Source organism: Medicago sativa, chromosome 7 (assembly GCF_051527215.1).
Source record: "Medicago sativa cultivar Bolivia chromosome 7, Bolivia_mono, whole genome shotgun sequence".
Taxonomy (NCBI): domain Eukaryota; kingdom Viridiplantae; phylum Streptophyta; class Magnoliopsida; order Fabales; family Fabaceae; genus Medicago; species Medicago sativa.
Genome location: NC_140755.1, coordinates 31175358 through 31196290, shown reverse-complemented (window position 1 = coordinate 31196290; position 20933 = coordinate 31175358). Strand labels below are relative to the sequence as shown.

At 35.4% G+C, this 20933-nt stretch overlaps 1 protein-coding gene across 25 annotated transcripts; it reads left to right on the top strand.

Annotated features, from left to right (window-relative positions):
• Positions 1-2083: 2083 nt before the first annotated feature.
• Positions 2084-7637, top strand: LOC146905583 (uncharacterized). 25 transcript variants are annotated; one of them, XM_085723672.1, is made up of 13 exons: positions 2245-2409; positions 2845-2963; positions 3018-3061; positions 3793-3928; positions 4111-4186; positions 4747-4833; positions 4932-5044; positions 5480-5596; positions 5675-5771; positions 5950-6176; positions 6457-6621; positions 6742-6950; positions 7222-7637. In XM_085723672.1, exons 1-4 carry the CDS (start codon positions 2380-2382, stop codon positions 3921-3923), a joined length of 324 nt encoding a protein of 107 aa, XP_085579798.1. In that variant the 5' UTR covers positions 2245-2379; the 3' UTR covers positions 3924-3928; positions 4111-4186; positions 4747-4833; positions 4932-5044; positions 5480-5596; positions 5675-5771; positions 5950-6176; positions 6457-6621; positions 6742-6950; positions 7222-7637. The 25 variants fall into 25 exon arrangements, 22 of the variants coding, with proteins under 22 accessions (XP_085579782.1, XP_085579779.1, XP_085579777.1 ...); XR_015017784.1 differs by having other exon boundaries at positions 2084-2409; positions 2652-3061; positions 4975-5044; positions 5662-5771; XR_015017783.1 differs by having other exon boundaries at positions 2084-2409; positions 2652-3061; positions 4111-4227; positions 5662-5771.
• Positions 7638-20933: the final 13296 nt, after the last annotated feature.

Genomic DNA, 20933 nt, shown 5'->3' with positions numbered 1-20933 from the left:
TTGAAAATAAATTGACATTAATGTTAATAAATTATAGGTGACATCAATCACCGAGAGAAACTTTTCAGTGTCAAATATTGCCCATTAGTAAATTTATGAACTTTGAAAATTAAGTAATTTCCTTCGCTTTGGCGATAGATTTTTTTTTTTTTAATTTTTGTGTATGATCATATTTATATGCATTTGGAAATAGCATATATAATAAGATTGTTTGACAGATACTTGAGCAATTCAAAGTTTGAATTGTTGAAAAGGCAACCATAAGGACTATTTAAAGAGAACAAGAGAGTTTATGCTCACATAAGAGATCTGACAATTTGGAGATCATTTATGTGTCAGACTTTGGTTTTTTGGATGTAAGTAGATAATACACATCCTAACTCAAGAAATGACTGTAAGTATTTATGTCACTTGGTTGCATATTGTTAAAAGTATTGAAAGACCACTCAAATTATATAGTGACATAATTCAGTCTTATAGTTATTCAACAACCTTTATAAAGTTTATTGCCTTATAGATTATTGTTGTTGAATGATAGAACATGTAGAGACAAACTTTATGCTAGCTATACCACTAATCAAAGACTTGACACCTAAGGTCTTTCATATGGTTGTCATTAAAGATGTCTTGGATTAGTGGGAGTCTATTTTATTTTATGTTTTATACTTTTGTTTTGTTATCGATACAGACTTTATGTTATGATTTTCTGCAGAAATAAAGTTCATGAGGTTATTTTTGTTGTAACCATTCTATATCATTTTGTGCAAATATTGAATTTGCAAACTTCAGTTTGATCTCACTAAAGTTTTTTTAGTTGGACCAGTTGGAAATAGGCATGATTTAGAGATCACATTGCATGAAATTTCCATGTCACTCATCCATATCGATCTATGTCATCAAGTGCATTGATATGGTGGTCGTCGGGGTTCCGTCACGTTATACGTCAGTGGCGACAGCCGCGGTGGTCCCATTATTAATGTATGAGGTGGACCAGATTGTAAAGTTGAAATCTAAAGATAAATAGCATTCAGTTGCGCGCCTAAAGAATTCTGATATAATTATTAAGATATGTAGCCCAAGTGATTATTATTTATTATATTCCAATATCATTATGTGGGCAAATATCGCAACAATAATTATATTAGTTATTTATCAATTGTGAGCCTTAGTTGATTAGTGATCAAATTAAGTAATAAGGCTATTAGATTTCTAATTGGATAATTAATTAAATATTTAATTAGTTGATATGGACTCAATGAGTGGATGTCCGGATGGCCCATTAACGGAATAATGGGAAACCCTAATGGTCATCCAATATAAAAGAGGCTATGGTCCCCAATACACCGTACACGGAAAACTCTTTCTTCTCCCCATCTGAAGTGAACTTGAGGCATAAAGGTACTGGTTGAGGAAGAACCAAATCAGCCGCCACTAATCCCTTCAGTTTGTTTCATATTACCTTTCTCTGTTTATCACTGTTATTGAGAGGGCTGCCATCAAAAGCTTCATCCAGGTATTCCTGATACCTAATTCTTAATATCCTTGATAAATCAAACATGTCGTAGATCCGATCATAATCATGTTCAATGTTTTGTTTACTTCCGCTATTGATTCATGATTATTGAACATGCTTTATGAAATCTGTTTTATTAAGACCTAAATTTCCAACAGTTAACTCATATAGTCGTAACAAATCGAAAACATACTTTATCTTGGCGCATATGTATGAAAGGTCATTTTTTAAACTTTATAATTACCAAATTATTTTGACACTTCCCTTTTACTTGTTAGGAGGCTGGATATGAAATTAAACTATGACCATTTGAGGATGCCATGTTTGGTGCTATATACAACACTTCTCAATCAGCTCGGTTAAGTGCCTTAGGCCTTTGGAGAGTTTATAATTTCTAGCATTTTTTGAACTACTATCTGTAATGATTGAATGTATTGTCTATCTACTAAACTAAATATGAAAATAATAGTCCATGTGTTTTACCATTTTGCCCTTCTGAGGGGCATTTTGGTAAATCGGTAAATTGTACCCCCCTGCCTATATATATGTGAGAAGCAACAAAAAAAAAGGGAGAGAGAAACGGAACGGGAGAAGAAACGGAACGGGAGAAGAGAAAGAAGGGGGAACGGGAACAGGAAAGGGAAAGGGAAAGGGAGGAGAATCGATTCTCCTCCGTCACAACTGCGGCGCCGGTGAGGAAGAGTAAGAGAGAGACGGTAACGGGAACGGGAGAAGAGAAAGAAGGGGGAACGGGAACGGAACGGGAAAGGGAGGAGAATCCATTCTCCTCCGTCACAGCTGCGGCGAAAAACGGCGGCGCCGGTGAGGAAGAGTAAGAGAGAGACGGTTGTATCCAATCTAAAGCCATGCATGTACAAGTCTTTCCCTCCGACCAGGTATCATTCTTCTTCTCTTTCAATCCCTAATTCCCCATATTATATCATTCTTCTTTCAATTTTAGTTTTCTATCCCGAATCTGTTATCTGTGTTTGTTGGACATATTTGATTCTTCTCCAATTTGTGGGATTAGGGTTTCGAACCTTTGAATTGGGGTTTTCTTTTTTGATTTAGTGAAATTGAATGTTTTGTGATGGAATTACATACATTGATTTTATTTCCTTTTTTTTTTCGATTGAAGGGTTTGATGGCATGGGAGAGAGGAACTGGAGAAGCAAAACTAGAAATTGATTGAAGGGGTTGTGCGTGGGATTTGAGAATGGGTTTTAAGGGACACTAAAAATTAATTTGGGTTTTTAATTTCATTAAAAAATAAATTTTTAAAATTTAGGATTTTTTTTGTTTTGTTGGTTGAATATGGATTTGTGATGCAGGGTTTGAATCACAGGCCAAAGACCAAGATTCATGTGGTTGGAACAGGTTCTATGAATTTAGCTGAGTATGCATCTGTTGTTGATCAGAAGGATTTTGATTTGAGCATCCCACTTACAATTCCTGGTGGTTTTGCTGTTGACCCTTTTCTTTCACTCATTGTATGTTCAACAATCTCCCACAGTCAAAGTTCTAAGGAATCCAAGCCAAGCCTTCTCGGTGAGTTATTGTAATTGAACAAAGATATAAGAGTTAATCGATCAATATATAGTTGTCACTGTAGAATTTGAAGCTTCATCCCCCACAGTTTTTATTACTTTTCTCTTTTATTGATCTTCCTTTGCAAGTTGCAACTATCATTTTTGTCATGATCTACACTCATAAAGTTTGTTGACTTAACTTTTTTCATCTTTCATTTATAATAGACACATGAGAGTTTATCCCTAACCTTATTTTTACCAGCTGAAATGTCAGTTAATCAGACTAAAATTGATAGTTGCATTTGGAGTTCCCTTTATACTATGGTAGCAATAGTATCTGCACTATATTGTTAAGCTGTTAAATCTTTATTGGTTGTATGTTCTGGTCTTCAAATACTTCCTAAGGGCTTATTTGCGCATTGATTTGCTTAGATCTGTAATTGACTTCAGAAGTTAGTGTTTTGCAGGATGGTAAGGATCGCATTTTCATTATGATTTGATTTTATAAATTGATTTTTTTTATATTTAGATGTTTTCAACCCGTGAGAAAGATGTTTCTGCCAAGGGTTTTGAGTTGTTTACAAGAGATGATAGTTATGTGAGCAAATCCAAGTCTACATTATTGTTGTTGAATGTTTTAACAAATGTTTGATCTTAAATAAATTTATGACCTCTAATGTGTCTGTTTGTGATCTATTGCATTGATTGTTGTTTCTGAAAGCTTTTTCTGGGTTTGTGTTTTTGGCTCAGATAATGCAAATGATGGGTGGTATCCTCCGGTGTCTCAAAGTTCATGTAATCCTGGCTTAGTAATGGCGAATCTAAGGAGGAGATCAGCTCCTGTTCGCACATTACTTGGAATCAACGAGAATTTGGCCTAATAACAGTGAGAATCTCACATTATTGTGTTATTTATAGAATGCTTAGTTGATTTGCATAGTACAATGGACTTTCCTGTATCAGTGTTAAGTTTTTTATATTTCCATGGCTTTTTCTTAATAGCAATTTAGAGGACTCCCATTTTTTTACATAAAAAGTGTTGATTATGTTTGTTTTTGTTTTTTTAAGCTGCTCGCGGAGGAGAAAAACTATTATTGAAGGGCCTTTATTCTGGATTGGCAGGGAACCTTGCTGGTGTCTTACCGTGAGATCCTTGTGGATAGCATGATATTTCAAACATTCTAGGTTTTGTATGTTAGTTAGAAATTTTGAAAACTCTAACTCGAAAAGAAGCCAAAAGTTATTGGCAAGCATAGGGCACGCACACACACACAGTATACAACTTTCAGTAGGATTTGAAATATGATTTATCTAATTCTTGGTTGTGATTTGTCTGTTAACTGCACTTATCATTCTTGATACTTCTTACAATCTATGGTATGGATCATTTAGCTATATATGGTTGTCTGGATCATGTTCTATTCTAATTTTATAAAAGGGGGGTTGAGCTTGACTCAACACCAACTATTAAATTCTCGGACCCTCTCCTTATATTAAATTTTGTTTGGAACAATAGTATCTTTTATAGAAACGATTATTTATTCTAAATTAAATGTTTTATGCATACTTAAATTGAAGGAGATATATATTTCACAGATTATTTAAGCGGTTTTCAAGAATTATTGTTCTATGCATATTAATATTGATTCATGAATCATACCTAGGTTTTTTCATTAACATCTTGTGTTGTTTTATTGTTTGTAGATTTTTCTTTAACGGTCCCTTCTGAGTTGGAATCAGTTTTGAGGTTGAAGACTGTTAACTACTTTGTTACAAGGAGGCCATGGCTTGGTATGTACAACGCTGCTAGCTACCATGGTTATTTACTATTGTGCTGTATTTTTTGCTTAGTCAGATTCACTTATAGTTTTTATGTGTTTTGGTTAAAGATCTTTATGGGGTTAATGTGATACCTGTTGTGCCATTTTGAAGTGCAAGTAGAAAGCCTCATGTTGATTCTTCCCTTTTTCGCTGTTGCTTATCAGATGAGCTGCTCTTTGAGGTATTGTATTTCACATGATATATGTAACTACACTATTTGGTCATGACTTTTTGATATGGTGTGAGACCAGTTACAATGTGCGGGAGTAGTTGGTTTGTTTGCGGTTGTATGCTCCTACTTCAGATAACTCATGTGCGATATTTGGTGTGGGTCTGTTTGGTCATTTTATGAAACAACGCTAGAAGACATTAACAAAGCTCTTCGTACACTTGAAACTTAAAAGAAGGCATCATTTTTACAATATTAAATTAAAAAATCATCTTTGTCTCTCACTTGCACAACTTATTGATGGTATTTAGTGCATTATCGTTGATTCTAACGGCTTTGAGAACAGAAACTGTTCTTAAAATAAGAAACAGAAAGGTTTATGGTTAAAAAATCATTATTAAATACAAGAACAATGTCTCAGAGAAATTTATTGAATACACCTTGCAGGTATTTGCTCGAATGACTTCATATGATATGGGAAAAGCCTCTTGTGTGTGTTGAAAATGGCGGTATACAATTCGTAACCCTGTATTTTGGCGCAATGCATGCTTGAAGGGTTGGCAGGTAATGTCATTGGAGGTTTTGAATATGGATCTTCTACTGCTTATAAGTCTAATTTTTGACTACAGTCTTTTTATGAAGCTCTCTGGAGCGGTTGAAAACTATAAGATACTTCAATCAAAATACGACGGCTCATGGCGGAAAATGTGGCTCTTACGGCCAAGGTTGCGATTTGACGGTAAGCAGAACTATCTCTTATTTCATAGCCTTATTTCCTGCTCTTCATATTGACTGGTTACCTTAGTACAGTGTGTCTAACTCTATGCATAAATACGAGGTCCCACATTAGCTGAATTGTTTATGGCTACAAAGAATATAATCATTCCCTATGTAAAAAATTTGTCCAATATATGCAGGATAATATTCTGCGCTACAATGAAGAATCAATCAAGAAAATGAATGGTTCTAATCACATATTTTCTTAGTCAGTGAAATCTCAACTGTTAGATAGTTCTCAACTGTTAGATGGCTTTGTTAATAAAATGCATAAATCTGGTGAGCCACATACTCTTAGTGTTACTGCCCAGGATATAGAGATGCCCCTTCCACCTTTAGCTCTCACTCCACTATGACATGGAATCAGGTAGGTTTGATTAGTTGATTAGTGAAAATATCTCTTTCGATAATGGCATGATCTAATACCACCTTCAATGTGTATATATGTTCCATTCTGTCAATTCTGAAGTCCTATAAATTCCAATTTTGCATCAAAAATATTTTAAAAAAATATTACCTTTAGGGTATTTTCCTTTTGAGGTTTAGTTTTAGACATGTTTTTCTCTTTTCTTTAAAGTATAAACATTCAGATGATTTATGCATTTCTTATAATTTATGCATTTCTTATGCTTTTTTATTGATGTCAGGAAGACTGTGCAATTTTTCCAAAGTATTGGCAGACTTGGTTGATACAATCAAACCTCTTGCTCAGAATCAAAAACGTGTAATAGAACATAGTCTGCTCTCATCACCTTTGCTAGCTGTTGTAGAAGAACCTGCTCTGCGCCAGGCTTTCAGCAACCTTATTGAAGGTGCTTTACTCCGAGTTAAAATGTTTTTAAATCTTCTCAACATAGATTGCATAGACTAAGTTACATAGCTTCCCACCTTGATACTTGGAACTGTTAATTAAGCCTGTGTTGTTATTGTAGAACTCTTATGTTAATCATGGCCACAGCTCCGACACTCTTTGGAATATTCCCATACGCGGGTTTGAAATTCTACTTCTATGAGGAAATGAAGCGTCATGTACCTGAGGATTACAAAAAAAGCATCGTGGCGAAACTCACATGTGGATCCGTGGCAGGTTTATTGGGCCAGACATTCACATCCTCTTGAAGCTGTCAGGAGGCAAATGCAGGTAACATGCTTTATTTGGTCTCCTGGAAATTATAGATGGATATTGAGTAACATGATACAAAGTTAACCTGACTAGGTTCAAAACCTTGCGGCATCTGAAGAAGCCGAATTGAAAGGGACTATGAGATCCATGGTTTTGATTGCTCAAAAGCAAGGCTGGAAGACCCTGTTTTTAGGGCTGAGTATCAGTTGGATAGAAGAATCATAGAACATTAAAGTAATTCACATGCTAGAACTGTTATGTATAACTAATTTTTTTTTTTGCAATTCAGGTTGTTCCATCTGCGGCCATCGGCTTCACCGTGTATGATACTATGAAATCATGCCTGAGAGTACCATCAAGAGATGAAGTGGACTAAGAAAAATCTGTCAACCATCCTCACATTAGGAATAAGCTCCTAACTTCTTGCAAGCTTCAACCTGGCTTCTTCTCATTCTATTCACATTGTTTTCACATATTATTTTAGCTACACATTGCATTCTTTCGGATTGTAAATAGAGATAGAGGTTATTATGCACTATACCAACAAACAATACCCTGATTCAGATCTCATTGATTTCATTAAAGTAGGAAATAGTTTCTATGTGGTTTAGACAGGACAAACTGTGTATGTACAATTAACAAATAAATTGCACTTTTTGAATGTGCAAGTAGAGGGAATGGTATAGAATTGTTGACATATAGTCACATCCTTTCACTGTGTTCAGTTTATCTATGCAGCCACTGAAGTTCTATTACATTCCAATTATTGTTGGTTATTTTGGTTCTAAATTCAACAAGCAATGCTCAATAATATATCCACATAACTGCTTTTTGTTTTTTGTAAATCTAACAAACATGTACGGTATGACAGAAAGAAAGAAAACTATATAGGTTAATTCTTTGTTATTTGTAGTCTAACAAACATGGACGATACCACAGAAAGAAATAAATAAAGAAAGAAAAAAAATGCTATATAGGTTAATTCATACATGAAACAAACTTTGCTTGATCTTCCCAAACAAGGATTTCAACTTCACACATTTGGGCAGCATACAAAACGATAGTGTCTACATTTGAGTACATTTTACCAACACTACAAATAATCTCCACAAGAACATTCTTCTTTTTGTTTTAGCTTCACATTGCATTAAATTTTATGTTGTTTAGACGGGACAAACTATGTATGTACAATTAAAGGATAAATTGCATTTTTTTAATGTACAAGTAGCGGGAATGTATTTGGTTTATTCTATACAACCACCATATTTCATGTATGCAAAAATCCTATTCAGGATTTAGTGTTTTGGTTAGTATATGACAATGCCAAACTCTTATAAGCCTAACGTAATAGTACTCTGCATTTTGGTGGTTCCTTCATTGGTCCTAATTAGTATCATGATAGTTATAACACTCTTTTCCTATGCTCTTTTCCTGCACCAAAGGTTTACAGTGCTCTACAATGCAACAATTCATTTATAATATATAGTTAGGAATTGTGCGGTATGAAAATTGCATTTATGAAGTTTGCATCTTCCCTAATTTTCATCATATATGTGCAATAATCCTATTATACACTTTTTCCTTAGAACAAAATTTCTATAAAATCGGCAAATTGGGATATGCCTTCAATATGCGTGATCCTTTAACAGGAGGAGGAATGACTGTGGCTTTGTCTGACATTGTTTTGCTAAGGAATCTACTTAAACCTCTGTGTAATCTGCATGATATGTGATTTTTAGAGAGAGAGCTAGAGATATGTGATTGAAGGGAGTAATTCAAATTTATTTTCAAAACCATAGTATTCTAAATGCCCATGGGTACCCGTGGGTAAAATCCGTCACGGGTATGGAGCGGGTACCCATACCCGATAATAAATTAAGTAAATTACTGAAATATCTTTATATATCATATCTTATTACTTAAAGTTGTTACCTTATTGAAGAAAATTTTACCGCCCACCTAAAAATCCTCAATAATAACCTATTTTTATTTTAAATTTTTTTAATTCATCTTATTAGGTTCACCGTTTCCACTTCATTCACATCATAAAACATATAGATTATCTAAGAATCATGAATTTCCTATGGATTATGTATGATTTATGAAATTTTGAAAGTTGATGTTTTTTGGTAATTAAAAAAGTTTTTATTTGTACCAAAAAATAAATAAATTCAAAACTCCATGGGTACCCATGGATACCTGAATACCCACGAGTACCCGTATAGTGGGTACCCACGAGGTTAGATTGACTCTGCATAGTGCATGGGTGGTGGATCAGATCAAGTACACAGTTCACAATTATTCTACTAAATTAACTTTAGAGTTATTGAGTTGTTGAAAGCCACTACTTTTCCAATGCACGTTTAGCCTTCTTAATTGTTGTCTTCGCTGCAACTTGCTTTGTATCTCTCTCTACAAAAAAAGTCCTTGAACATTTCATTTTCTAAGCCGTGATGCAGATAATTATGACTTATAATTATCTGTCATTTCGCAATCTATCCATCCGATATAATATTTTGTCAAAAAAGTAGCTAACCCCCGTGCGAAGCACGGGTTTGTAACTAGTTTTAGATTTTAAAAAAATGGTAGGGAAATATGGGAGTCGATAGGTAATGTTGTCCCTAACTTGAGCAAATTTTTTGTTGGATTTGAGTAGGATAATCTAATAATTGAGAAGACCTTATTTCTGATGAGTTTGTTAGTTACCCTTGTAGCAACCAATAACTTATAAAGAAATTAACTATTGGATATTTCGATGCATTAGAGTTTTACTGATTAAGAGTTAGATTTGAATTTGAGTTTAAGTTTTAGAGGTTATTACGTGGTAATGGAAAGTTGGTTAGATATTTATTTTTCCTTAATTGAATTGACATAAGTTGGATAGAAATTACTTCTCTTCGATTAGAGAGAACCCTTGAGCATATTCTAGTTTTGTTGATTTTAGTAATCCTTTTGTGTTGTGTGGTGATAAAGTTTGAGGTAAATAGTAGTGATACTTAGATAGTTAACTTGAATTTCACTATAATTTTAGTGCTCTTGGTGAATCTTGAATAATATGATGTGAGAAATTATAAATGTATAAACGTGAGACTTAAAAAAAAATACATGTAGTGTGCTGGCAAGATTTTAGAGCCTTGTTTCAACTTTTATATTGCGCTTTCAAACTAGTGCATGGAGTCTATGTGTTACGGTTTCCTTAAGTGTAGAAAGTGAGTTATTGGTACTCTGTTGGAATTCTTAATTTATAATGTGTTATAGCATATGTTTGCTATGAGTGAAACTATGATGGGTTGGTAGCTTTTATTTTCATCTACTTGTTTATTGTTGTCATAAATTTAGTTGTTTAAGCATGGTGTTGGGGAGTTATGGCTGATTTATTTGCCTTTATGATTCTTGAAGTTTTTCCTTTCGTTGATGAGAGTCTTTAGGGGAAAAACTTGTTTTTATTTTTTAATTTTATTTTATATTATTGTGAAGCTTATATGATTAGTGTCTGAAATACCTTATAGTTTAAGATATTTAAGCAATAATTAAATCCATTTTCTCTTGTGCTGTGAATTTCGAGGGCGAAATTCTTTTAGGGGGTAGAGTTGTAACACCCCAAATTTCTATTAATATATTTTTGGTAATGATTGTATTTTTTTTTAAATACTAATTTCTACATATTTTCCTTTAAGAGTTTGCCTGGGTGATTTATCTAGATTATTGGAAGTATTGAATATTATCATGAAATATACTATTTTCTTATATAGGAAAACTAAACTAAGAACGTTTGGTGTATATACTTAATTTTTTCCCAAAGCTTCAATCCAGGTATGGGGTGAGAGAGAAGAGTTCGAGATCATGAGTGTAAATTAACTGAGATGAACGGGAAAACCGTTTTTTCCAAAGTTTATTCGGGGCTCACCGTGACGGTTGTGGCCCTTTGAGAAAATAATTAAATTAACGTGCAAATTTGCAAGTGTGAAGTTAAAAGAGTAATTAGAAACTTTCTTGATTTAAATTATGTTGAATGTGTGGTAATAGATGACATTGTTGAATTAATATTTTGATTATGGTGACCATATGTGGCGAATTGAATGTTAATTTGATGTTGTTATTGATGAGTAAACATATACGAATTAGTGATGTTGATAATGACGATAACTATATTATTATAATGATAATTTGTTTTTGGTGAATAAGTGTAACTGTGTGAGACGATGAAGATAATTATCTGTTGATGTTCGTATGAAGATGGTTATTGGTGACTATGTGTTGTGACTATTTTGGAATTGAATTGTGACATTGTGTTTGTGAAGATTTTGGTTCTTATGCTGTAATGATAAAAAAAAATTACTAATGTGGATTGAGTCGATCTTGTATATTTTTCAAGGTTTTGAATATTATGTTTGTGATGTGATATGACTTTGACTTAACTGCTTACGTGTTCTTCTCATTTATTTTATACTATTACATGTTCTCGAAACTCACCCCTTCGTTGTTTGTGTTTGCTGGCTAGGCCCTGCGGTTGCGAAACCGTAGTTCTATAGGTTATGAGTCTTGGAGTCAAGCCTTCCATGAAGACTTGTCTTGTGTCGTCTGTTAATTTGGGGAAAAGCACCACTCTGATAGTGAACCATTGTTCCGACCCGCCTTTCGTGCGGGTCAGAACTTACCCAACAAGGAATTTCGCTACCTTATGACCGTTATAGTTACGGCCGCCGTTCACTGGGGCTTCGGTCGCCGGCTTCCCTGTCATCAGGTCACCAACTTCCTTAACCTTCCGGCACTGGGCAGGCGTCAGCCCCCATACATGGTCTTACGACTTTGCGGAGACCTGTGTTTTTGGTAAACAGTCGCCCGGGCCTGGTCACTGCGACCCCCTTTGTGAGGAGGCACCCCTTCTCCCGGAGTTACGGGGCTATTTTGCTGAGTTCCTTAGAGAGAGTTGTCTCGCGCCCCTAGGTATTCTCTACCTACCCACCTGTGTCGGTTTCGGGTATAAGTACCCTTTTGTTGAAGGTCGTTCGAGCTTTTCCTGGGAGTATGGCATCAATCCCCCCGAGCCAAGTTGGAGCATGCATGAAGGAGTCAAATCCGTCTTTTATTCTTTTCCTTGGCGCAGCTGGGCTATCCTGGACTTGAACCAGAGACCTCGCCCGTGAAGTAAATCATCGCACCTACGGTCCATCCAATTGGGAGAGAATCAATAGATTCCTTTTCGGGAGCGATTCATCCTTTCCGAACGCAGCATACAACTATCCATTGTATTGTGCTCTCCAAGTGTGCTTGTTTCCCTTTCTTCCTTACCATGACAATTATTTAGCGCATAGTAGGGCAGCGCCCAATACACCAGCAACTCCCATCATATGAAATGGGTTTAATGTCCAATTATGAAACCCGTGGAAAAATAGAATGAATCGAAATATAGCTGCTACACCAAAACTAGGCGCAAAGAACCAACCAGACTGACCTAGTGGATAAATCAGGAATAAAGAAACAAAAACAGCAATTGGACCGGAGAATGCGATTGCATTATAAGGGCACAATTGAACACCAACGGGTAAAATCTCCCTGTGCTTCAGGACCCCATAATAACAACAAAGAGTGTGCTAAACTTTTAGCAGGAGTAGAGACTGCCGCAGTTAAGAAGTTACAACCTTTCAAATAGGAACTTGTCAATCCATGAGTATACCATGAAGTTAAAAAGGTGGTACCTATGAACCAACCCCCCACGGCAAAATAGGCGCAAGGAAAGAGCAATAGACCGGACCAACCCACAAAAACAAAACGGTCCCTCCGTAACCAGTCATCCATAATATCAAATAAATCATTTTCATCTTTGGTAAATTTACCAAGAGCTATAGTCATTCATTGAATGATAAATCACTACAAGTGACGGAGATACACGATTTGAATAACGGAAAATCCAGTATTTTAAAATTGTATCTAAAATGACTGGAAAAGTGGAAACAAGACTAGATATAATTTGATCATTCTGAGTAAATCCAAAATATTTATAGACAGACCCAATCATTAGTTCCCAACCATGAGTTAAATGGAATCCTATACATAAATCAGTTAATAAAAGGATCGAAAAGGTTCATTGCTCCGGCCCAGAATACTATTAATCCGGCATGGGCTACATGGGCCCCCAGTAGTTTACCGGATAAATTGATAAGTCGGGCATTCCCGGCCCACCAAGCAAAACCGGTAGTTTCTTGGTCACGACCAGTTAAAGCTAAAGTTCCATTAAAGAGCATTTCCACGTGGTAGAACCTCCTCAAGGAATATAAGGTTTTCATAAACCGAATCCCATTGATGAACTCAAGACTTGTCTTGTGTCTTTTTCCCGTGTTTTGTGACACGGGTAAAAGGATATGCTTACTTATTTAGTTTTGTATAAGAAAACCATTGTTTATGATGTAAAAGAAAGTATTTTCAAAAGAAAAAGATTCCATGTTAATATTATTATAATTTTCAAGGAAGTGAAATGTGAATTATGTTTATATGAGTCAATGTGTATGTTAAATCTTGTGGAAAAATTTTTATTTGACACTCTCCACTACGAATCACTCTCTATTTTTTTAATAAATAATAGTAATAATTACTTTGGGATTTGGGGTGTCACAGTGGGTAGTTTTGCACTTTTCTTTAATAACAAGGGGTCTTTTAGTAATTTCCATACAGAAACAAAATATTGTTTTTAGGTGGGTGGATCGTGGCCCACCTCAGCCCATTCAATGCTCCGCCACTAGACTAAAGCATGAAGTTTTTAGAGTAGTCATAGGTGAAGGAAATTCAGCTATCCTAAACAGAATAAACGCAACAGATAAAATAATAAAATTCCCTTTAGTGGATCCTTATAAATGCTCATGATGAGGGATCAAATTATTAACTCTTGTGGTGAAAAACCTTTGAAGTCAAATTTTTGTATTCGATCACGAGCACCACTCAATATGCAACACCTTGATGGACGAAATTGGCAAGTGCATCAAATCGTAACAAGTAATAAAGTAGTAAATTTATCGTTCTCCACAAGGATTGTCGTTCAACTTAGCAATTATCAAAACTTATTTTAAAGAGGAAAATTAAAAGAGATTTGAATAGGTTTGCAGGGTTTAATTATCTTGCCCAATGCAAGATTAGGTTGATGATTCAGATGTTTAAGGGTGATTAAGGAATCCATGAATCCCCCCTTTTGTCTTTGTTCGAATTAACTTAGAAAACAACAGTTATGTGGTGTCTATTGATGATTTATGAAACTAGTATTTAAAACTCCATTATAGATCTTACAGCAACGTATGCTATGAGTTAACCTAGTTAAACGACGACGTTCCTTAAAGAAAATAGTATAAAACCCTAGATTTCAAACTTAAATTTCATTAACATAATCGAGTAATAAGTAATTGGTATTTGCAAGAACTAATAAAGAATTTCAGGTTGTCAACCCTACTTTTCAACTGCGAACCAATTTTACCGATACAGATTCTCAATTGAAAAAGCATTAAGAACATATAAATACAAATTTTAATCGGACAAAAGAAAATCATAGTTGAATGAAAACTAAATTACTTAAATCCAACAAATAAGAAGGGTTTCATCTTAGAACTCTAATTAAAGAGGTTTAGTTGCTCATGGCAACATACGTCATAACAAAACAATAGATATACACACCCTAGAGAGAACAAGACGAGAATGGAGATCCTCTACCTTGGAAATCTGATGCTTGACCCTTGCCTTGAACCACTAACTTTCTGAATGAATAAGAATGTGTGCAAGGGTCTCTCTTTATAGCATATGATTACTTAGGGTTTAAGAGAAGAAAACTGGCCTTTTTCAATTGTTTCAGCTTGAAAAACAAACAACGGTAAGTTTTTACCCGCAGCTGTGCACAAATGCATATGGGATGGCCGCAAGAGGCACATGTTATGTGCACATGAGGCATATGACGCAACCCATGTGTGCGAATTCATGTGTTTTCGTCCCCTTTTTTTTATCGTTTTTCCGCTTGGAAACTGCTACGAACTTGAAATTAGTTTTTTCACTTTATATTTCTTCAAATCCTTCTAAGAACCATTGGTCTTCAAAATTCATATCCTTGATCCTTCAGATGATGTCCTGATTTGTTGATTTACATGATTTCTCACTACAAAACACATACGGAGTTTCATGATTTAGGATAAAAGTAAATTACAATGACTCGAGTGAAAACAATATAGTATGTTATTCAAACCATAGACAACTCTAAATCTCATCTTATTTGTCTTCAAATGCAATGAAAATTACTAAAAACATAGCCAAGAATATCCTATGATGCTCTTTCATGCTCTTTCATCACGCCTCTACTCAGTCCAGAGGAACAATCACCTCCACTCACAATGCTAGCTGCTACAAGATGAAGGCTTAGAGAGAGAAAAGGGCACATTAGGGTTTCTGAAGTGGTATCAAGTTTTTAGCAACTATTGCTTCTACAGAAGTGTTCTATTTATAGAATCTCTTTTGTGCTCACTAAGTCAGGTATTATTAGGCTTATACAAGCCCAATAACCCATTTTCATGATCTATTAATGAATTACCTCCACTTACTAAACGAACCCCGAATTAGTCTCACTTATTTCTCTCGTTCAATTGTCCTTTTCATGTGTGACCTTGTAGGTTCTCTTAACATTGGTAATAATATTATATTACCTATTTAATATTATAAATAGTGGACGATATCTAGCAACACATCACTACTACCAAAGTTACGAGAATGTCACGTGATCTGACAAACCTTTATATGACAAAGATCTTTTGCATTGTTACCCTTTCTCCTTCATGTCTATATTGAACATAAAGCATAATATGTCACCCTTATCCAGTTCAATATTGGACCCTTAGACATTTCTCGTGTTATGTTAGAGGAGAAAATTACACCTACGTCACTCATGTACCTCACCATGATTCGTCGGGTACCCATCAATCAATGTTATAGTTATCCTATTATGGATGACGTTTGTACGATAACAAAGTACCCGACTCCTAGATCTAGGGTACACAATGGCTTCGGGTCGAACGGTGGAATACACCACTTATCATTATGGGAATGAGTTGTGACTTTTACATAACGTATTATGTAACATTCTCATGGCGGGCCAATTCAATATAAATATTGCTCTTAATATTTATATCTATGTGAAGACTTAATAACTCCTTATCAATGATCCGTGAGATGTGATCATCGGTCTACCAGCATAATAGTGTCTATGGCTTAATGTTATCCTTCTTCACACTAAAGCTTGACTACGGATGTAATAACTTCCTTATGTTTAATTGGGTCTCACGATTAAGTCACACTTAATGCTCCATTAAACGGACTAACTATTCTAGAGACTTTATTATTTTAACATATAAACATAATAAAGAAATGTATTTATTTAATAAATAAATATTTGATACAAGCACCATGTTCTTATAAATAATTATATTGATGATAACATGGTCGCTAATGCAACCACTTTGTAGTATTTACTATTGTTATGATGTGAATAGAGAAAGATTTGTTTTCTTTAAGTCACTCTTGTTCCTCAAATTTTGGTTTATACTCTGACCTTGTCCAATTTTTATCTCAGCTTTTTCTTAAATTTGTATAGGTGAAGCCCTGGCGTTTTTGTCCCTTGGGAAGATTCACTTACCCGAGCGAAGCCCCAATTTTTTTCTCATTGAGAAAAGCCTGAATTGTTACTCATTTAGAGGATTTGTTTATGTAGGAAAAACCGCGAGTTTTTGCTCGTTCGACGAATTCATTTATCTGGATGAAGATCGAATTTTTGCTCTTTTAAGGAGGGCTCATGTCCAACATTACTTGTGGCAAGTTATTCTTTGTGTCGCTCTTGATTCGTCTCTTTTTAGGTCAGAGCCCACAATGAGTTGCCTTGACAAGAAGAGGCTCGTTTTACTTAAAGGTCAAAGCTCACTGTTTGGTAGCCTTAGGTTAGATCCCATTATCGTGTTGACTTGTATCAGAGATCGATATGGGTTAACTTGAGTCAGAGCCCACTATGGGGTTGATTTGGGTTAGAACCCGCCATAAGATTGACCTGTTAGATGGCGAGTTTGGATGGCTTGGCGGCAATTTTGCAACAGAAGAGGTATGGTCAAGGAAAAGTTTGTTGGTCTATATGGCTAGATGGTTATCAAGATCGGGGGGGGGGGGGGGGGGGGGGGGGGGGTGAATAGCTTTTTAAAAGATTTTTGGAGATTTGATAAAAACGGATTTTGATGAAATTGACTAGTGGAATTTTTGCTCGAACAATCACAGTCAATGAATCAACAAGAAGAAAATATATGTGGTATAAGATTTTATCTTAGAATTGAGAGATTCACAATACAAATCTTTTTACACAATCAATTATTAATAATCCTTGAACAAGGTACAAAACAAAACACAATTTCAAACCAAACCTATGTGAACAAAATTACTATGCTATCAAATCAAAAACACAATGCAAGTGTAATTGAAGAATTGAATAGACTTTGCAATCAATTGATCTAAGCAAATTGTGTGAAACCTAACTCAATGAATTAGGTTAATTTTCAATGAAAAACAACTTAGATCAATTCTAGCAATTATCCTATCAATTATTCAATTAATCACAAGCAATATCAAAAAGTAAAAGGATAGGGAAAGAGAGAGAACATCGGTGTTTATAGTAGTTCACCCTTTTTCATCCTCACTTAGGGCTACGTCTACTCTACTTGATGAAGTACGTCTTCACCAAGGTCATCCACTATGTAACAAATGTTGATTATAATGTTTACAAGAGTTCCTTCAAATTAAAGCTCTAATTCTTCAACTCCTATGTAAACTACTCCCCCAAACTTCAAGTACCCCTTGAATTTGGTACTTCTTGAATCTTCGGATCCTTGAATTACCCGTGCACTCCTTCGAACTCTTCACTCGAGTCTTCAATGCTACGTCCGGCAAACGAACCCCCTTCGACTTCAAGAACGGTTAGAAAGACCCCCAAGTCCTTTGGAGGTGGAATGAGATTATTCATTTCCTTTGAAGCCTTATTAAGCTCAATCAATCTTCTTGAGAGAACCAACTTACAATCCCTACTAGCACCCTCGAGAATCTATACACTTAAAGAACAAAGTGATTACAAGAAAAAGTGTTTAATCTTGAAGAATATATGAACAATGAGTTTTTGAGACCTAGAGAGAATAATTGCAAATGATAGAATAATTTGAAGTTGAGAAGAAAAAGTGTTTATATAGTAAAGGGTGAGAAGACACAGTTTTCGCACCAAAACAACAGATGGAATCGATTCATTTACCTATTGAATCGATTCAGACATCAGGAAGGCTAAATCCAGATGAAGGAAAGTATATGAATATTGATGCAAGTCAAGAGATATATGAAACGATTCAAGCTGCCCAGATGGATGTTTGAATCGATTCAAGATAACAATGAATCGATTCAGAGGGAGTCAGAGAGTTTGATGATACGACTCAAGAAGGAATGATACGATTCAAACATGAATCGATTCATACACAATGTGAATCGATTCATACAAAGTCAAAAACTTTTTTGAGACGATTCAGACAGGAATGAGTCGATTCATGTGAAAACAAGACACAAATGAAAGGGTACCAACATGAACAGTTACAAGTTGCTTTACTAGGGTGCTTTAACATAGTCTTAACAAAATGAAAAGCTAGACTAACAAGATCTAAACTAAAACAATCAAAGATACAAAACCAAACATCATCAAAACTATAGCTAGAGGCTTCAAAGTTTTACCGTGACCAGGACATTATTAATTTCGTTATCACTAGAAACTATGAAGTATTAGCTATTGACTCTTCACACGGTAACTCGGTTATCTTTGATCATTCAAATTCGTCATAGTCCTTTGTAGTTCTTGTACTATGCTCCACTTTATGCTCTCATTAGTTCTAAAATAACTTGCATTCATCATATGTCGGATATCATTAATTTAAATCCAATGAAATGTATGTAATAGAATCAACCAATATCAAACATGGTCACCTAATATCATCTCCAACGTTCCATAAATAAATGATATATAAGCATATTTGTTATCAATATACAAACAAAATGTTAAGTGATCATTAAATGTACATAACATATTGAAGTTGCCTAGCTATAGTCACCAACTAGTCATTAAAGGCCTACAGGGATCGTTCAAAAGGCGATGAAAATGAATAACAAGTAAATATCAAAAAGGAACTAAGAGGCCGAGAATACAGAGGATTACAGCTTGATAGTCTTCCACTCTATTAATGCTATACTTTTAGAATAAACTTTGAATCACTTGAAAGAATGCAACAAAATATAACTATGTAAAGCAATCTAATTGAAACACATATGAAATTATTCAAAACTATAGCAATATATTAGGAGAGTGGAGATGAAGGAGAAACAAAGACAAGATAAGAAGAGAGAGTTTATATTGTGTTGGAAAATGACTCAAAAATGATGCATCCTGGAACTGTCAAAATCGGCGCCCGAACACTGTGCAATCGGGGCCCGATTTTGAACTAATTCTGAAGGCCTGTGATACTGTAAAAATCGGCGCCCGAATGGTATAAATCGGGGCCCGATTTGTTGCGCTGCAGAAGTTAAAAAAACGGTTTTTTCATGGGCCGGTTCTGTTCCGTTTGGTTTTTTGAGGGATGCTTTCCACTATAAATATAAACCTTGTATCAGATGATTATGTGGTGTAGAAAAACAAGGTTTAGAAGCCAACATACAAACTAGGGTTTATAGAGAAATTCTCTTGGCAACAACACTAGGGTTGGGATTGTTTTGATTCACCTTGAACAAAACACTATTAGGATTGAGTCTCTTGGTCACGGGAAGAGGCTGGGACTGAGGGTAGAGTTAGGTTTGAAGACTAATTCTTGTAACCTTCAATATCTCTTTGTAAAGAAACTCATATCATTATAGTGGAACGGAGAGCTGCTCTCTCCCCCAGAGTAGGTCATCATTAGACCGAACTGGGTAAACAGATTCTTGTGTTCTTCTTCTTCTTCCTTTATCTCTTGCTGTTTATTTTTGTTTGAATTATTTTTGCCATCCGCTTCAATTGATTGCTTGGTATTAATTTGCTCCACGCATCAGTTTTATTATTGGTATGGTTTTCACAACGAATTCACAACAATTGGCGCCCACCGTGGGGCAAAGGTCAAATCAATAACCAGGTATCATGGGTTCGAAGTGGGATATTGAAAAGTTTACAGGTAGTAACGACTTCGGGTTGTGGAAGGTAAAGATGAGGGCAATTCTAATTCAACAAAAGTGTGTTGAAGTATTGAAGGGAGAAGCACAGATGCCTGCACATCTGACACCTGTTGAGAAGACGGAGATGAATGATAAAGCGGTCAGTGCTATCATTCTGTGTCTTGGTGATAAGGTGTTGAGAGAAGTATCAAGGGAGACTACTGCTGTGTCTATGTGGAATAAACTTGATTCATTGTACATGACCAAGTCCTTGGCACATAGACAATGTTTGAAACAACAACTCTACTTTTACCGAATGGTGGAGTCAAAACCTATAATGGAGCAACTGACGGAGTTCAATAAGATTATTGATGATTTGGCGAACATAGATGTAAATCTGGATGACGAGGATAAAGCCTTGCACCTACTGTGTGCTTTACCTAAGTCCTTTGAGAATTTCAAGGATATTATGCTTTATGGCAAAGAGGGCACTATCACTTTGGAGGAAGTTCAAGCAGCTTTGAGAACCAAAGAGTTAACCAAGTTCAAAGAGTTGAAGGTTGATGATAGTGGAGAAGGCTTGAATGTCTCAAGGGGGAGAAGTGAAAACAGAGGAAAGGGGAAAGGCAAGAATTCCAGGTCAAAGTCTAGGCCAAAGGGTGGTGATAATAAAACAAAGTACAAATGTTTTCTTTGTCACAACTATGGTCACTTCAAGAAGGATTGTCCGGAGAGAAAGGGCAATGGAAGTGGTAATCCATCCGTTCAGATTGCAAGTGAAGAGGAAGG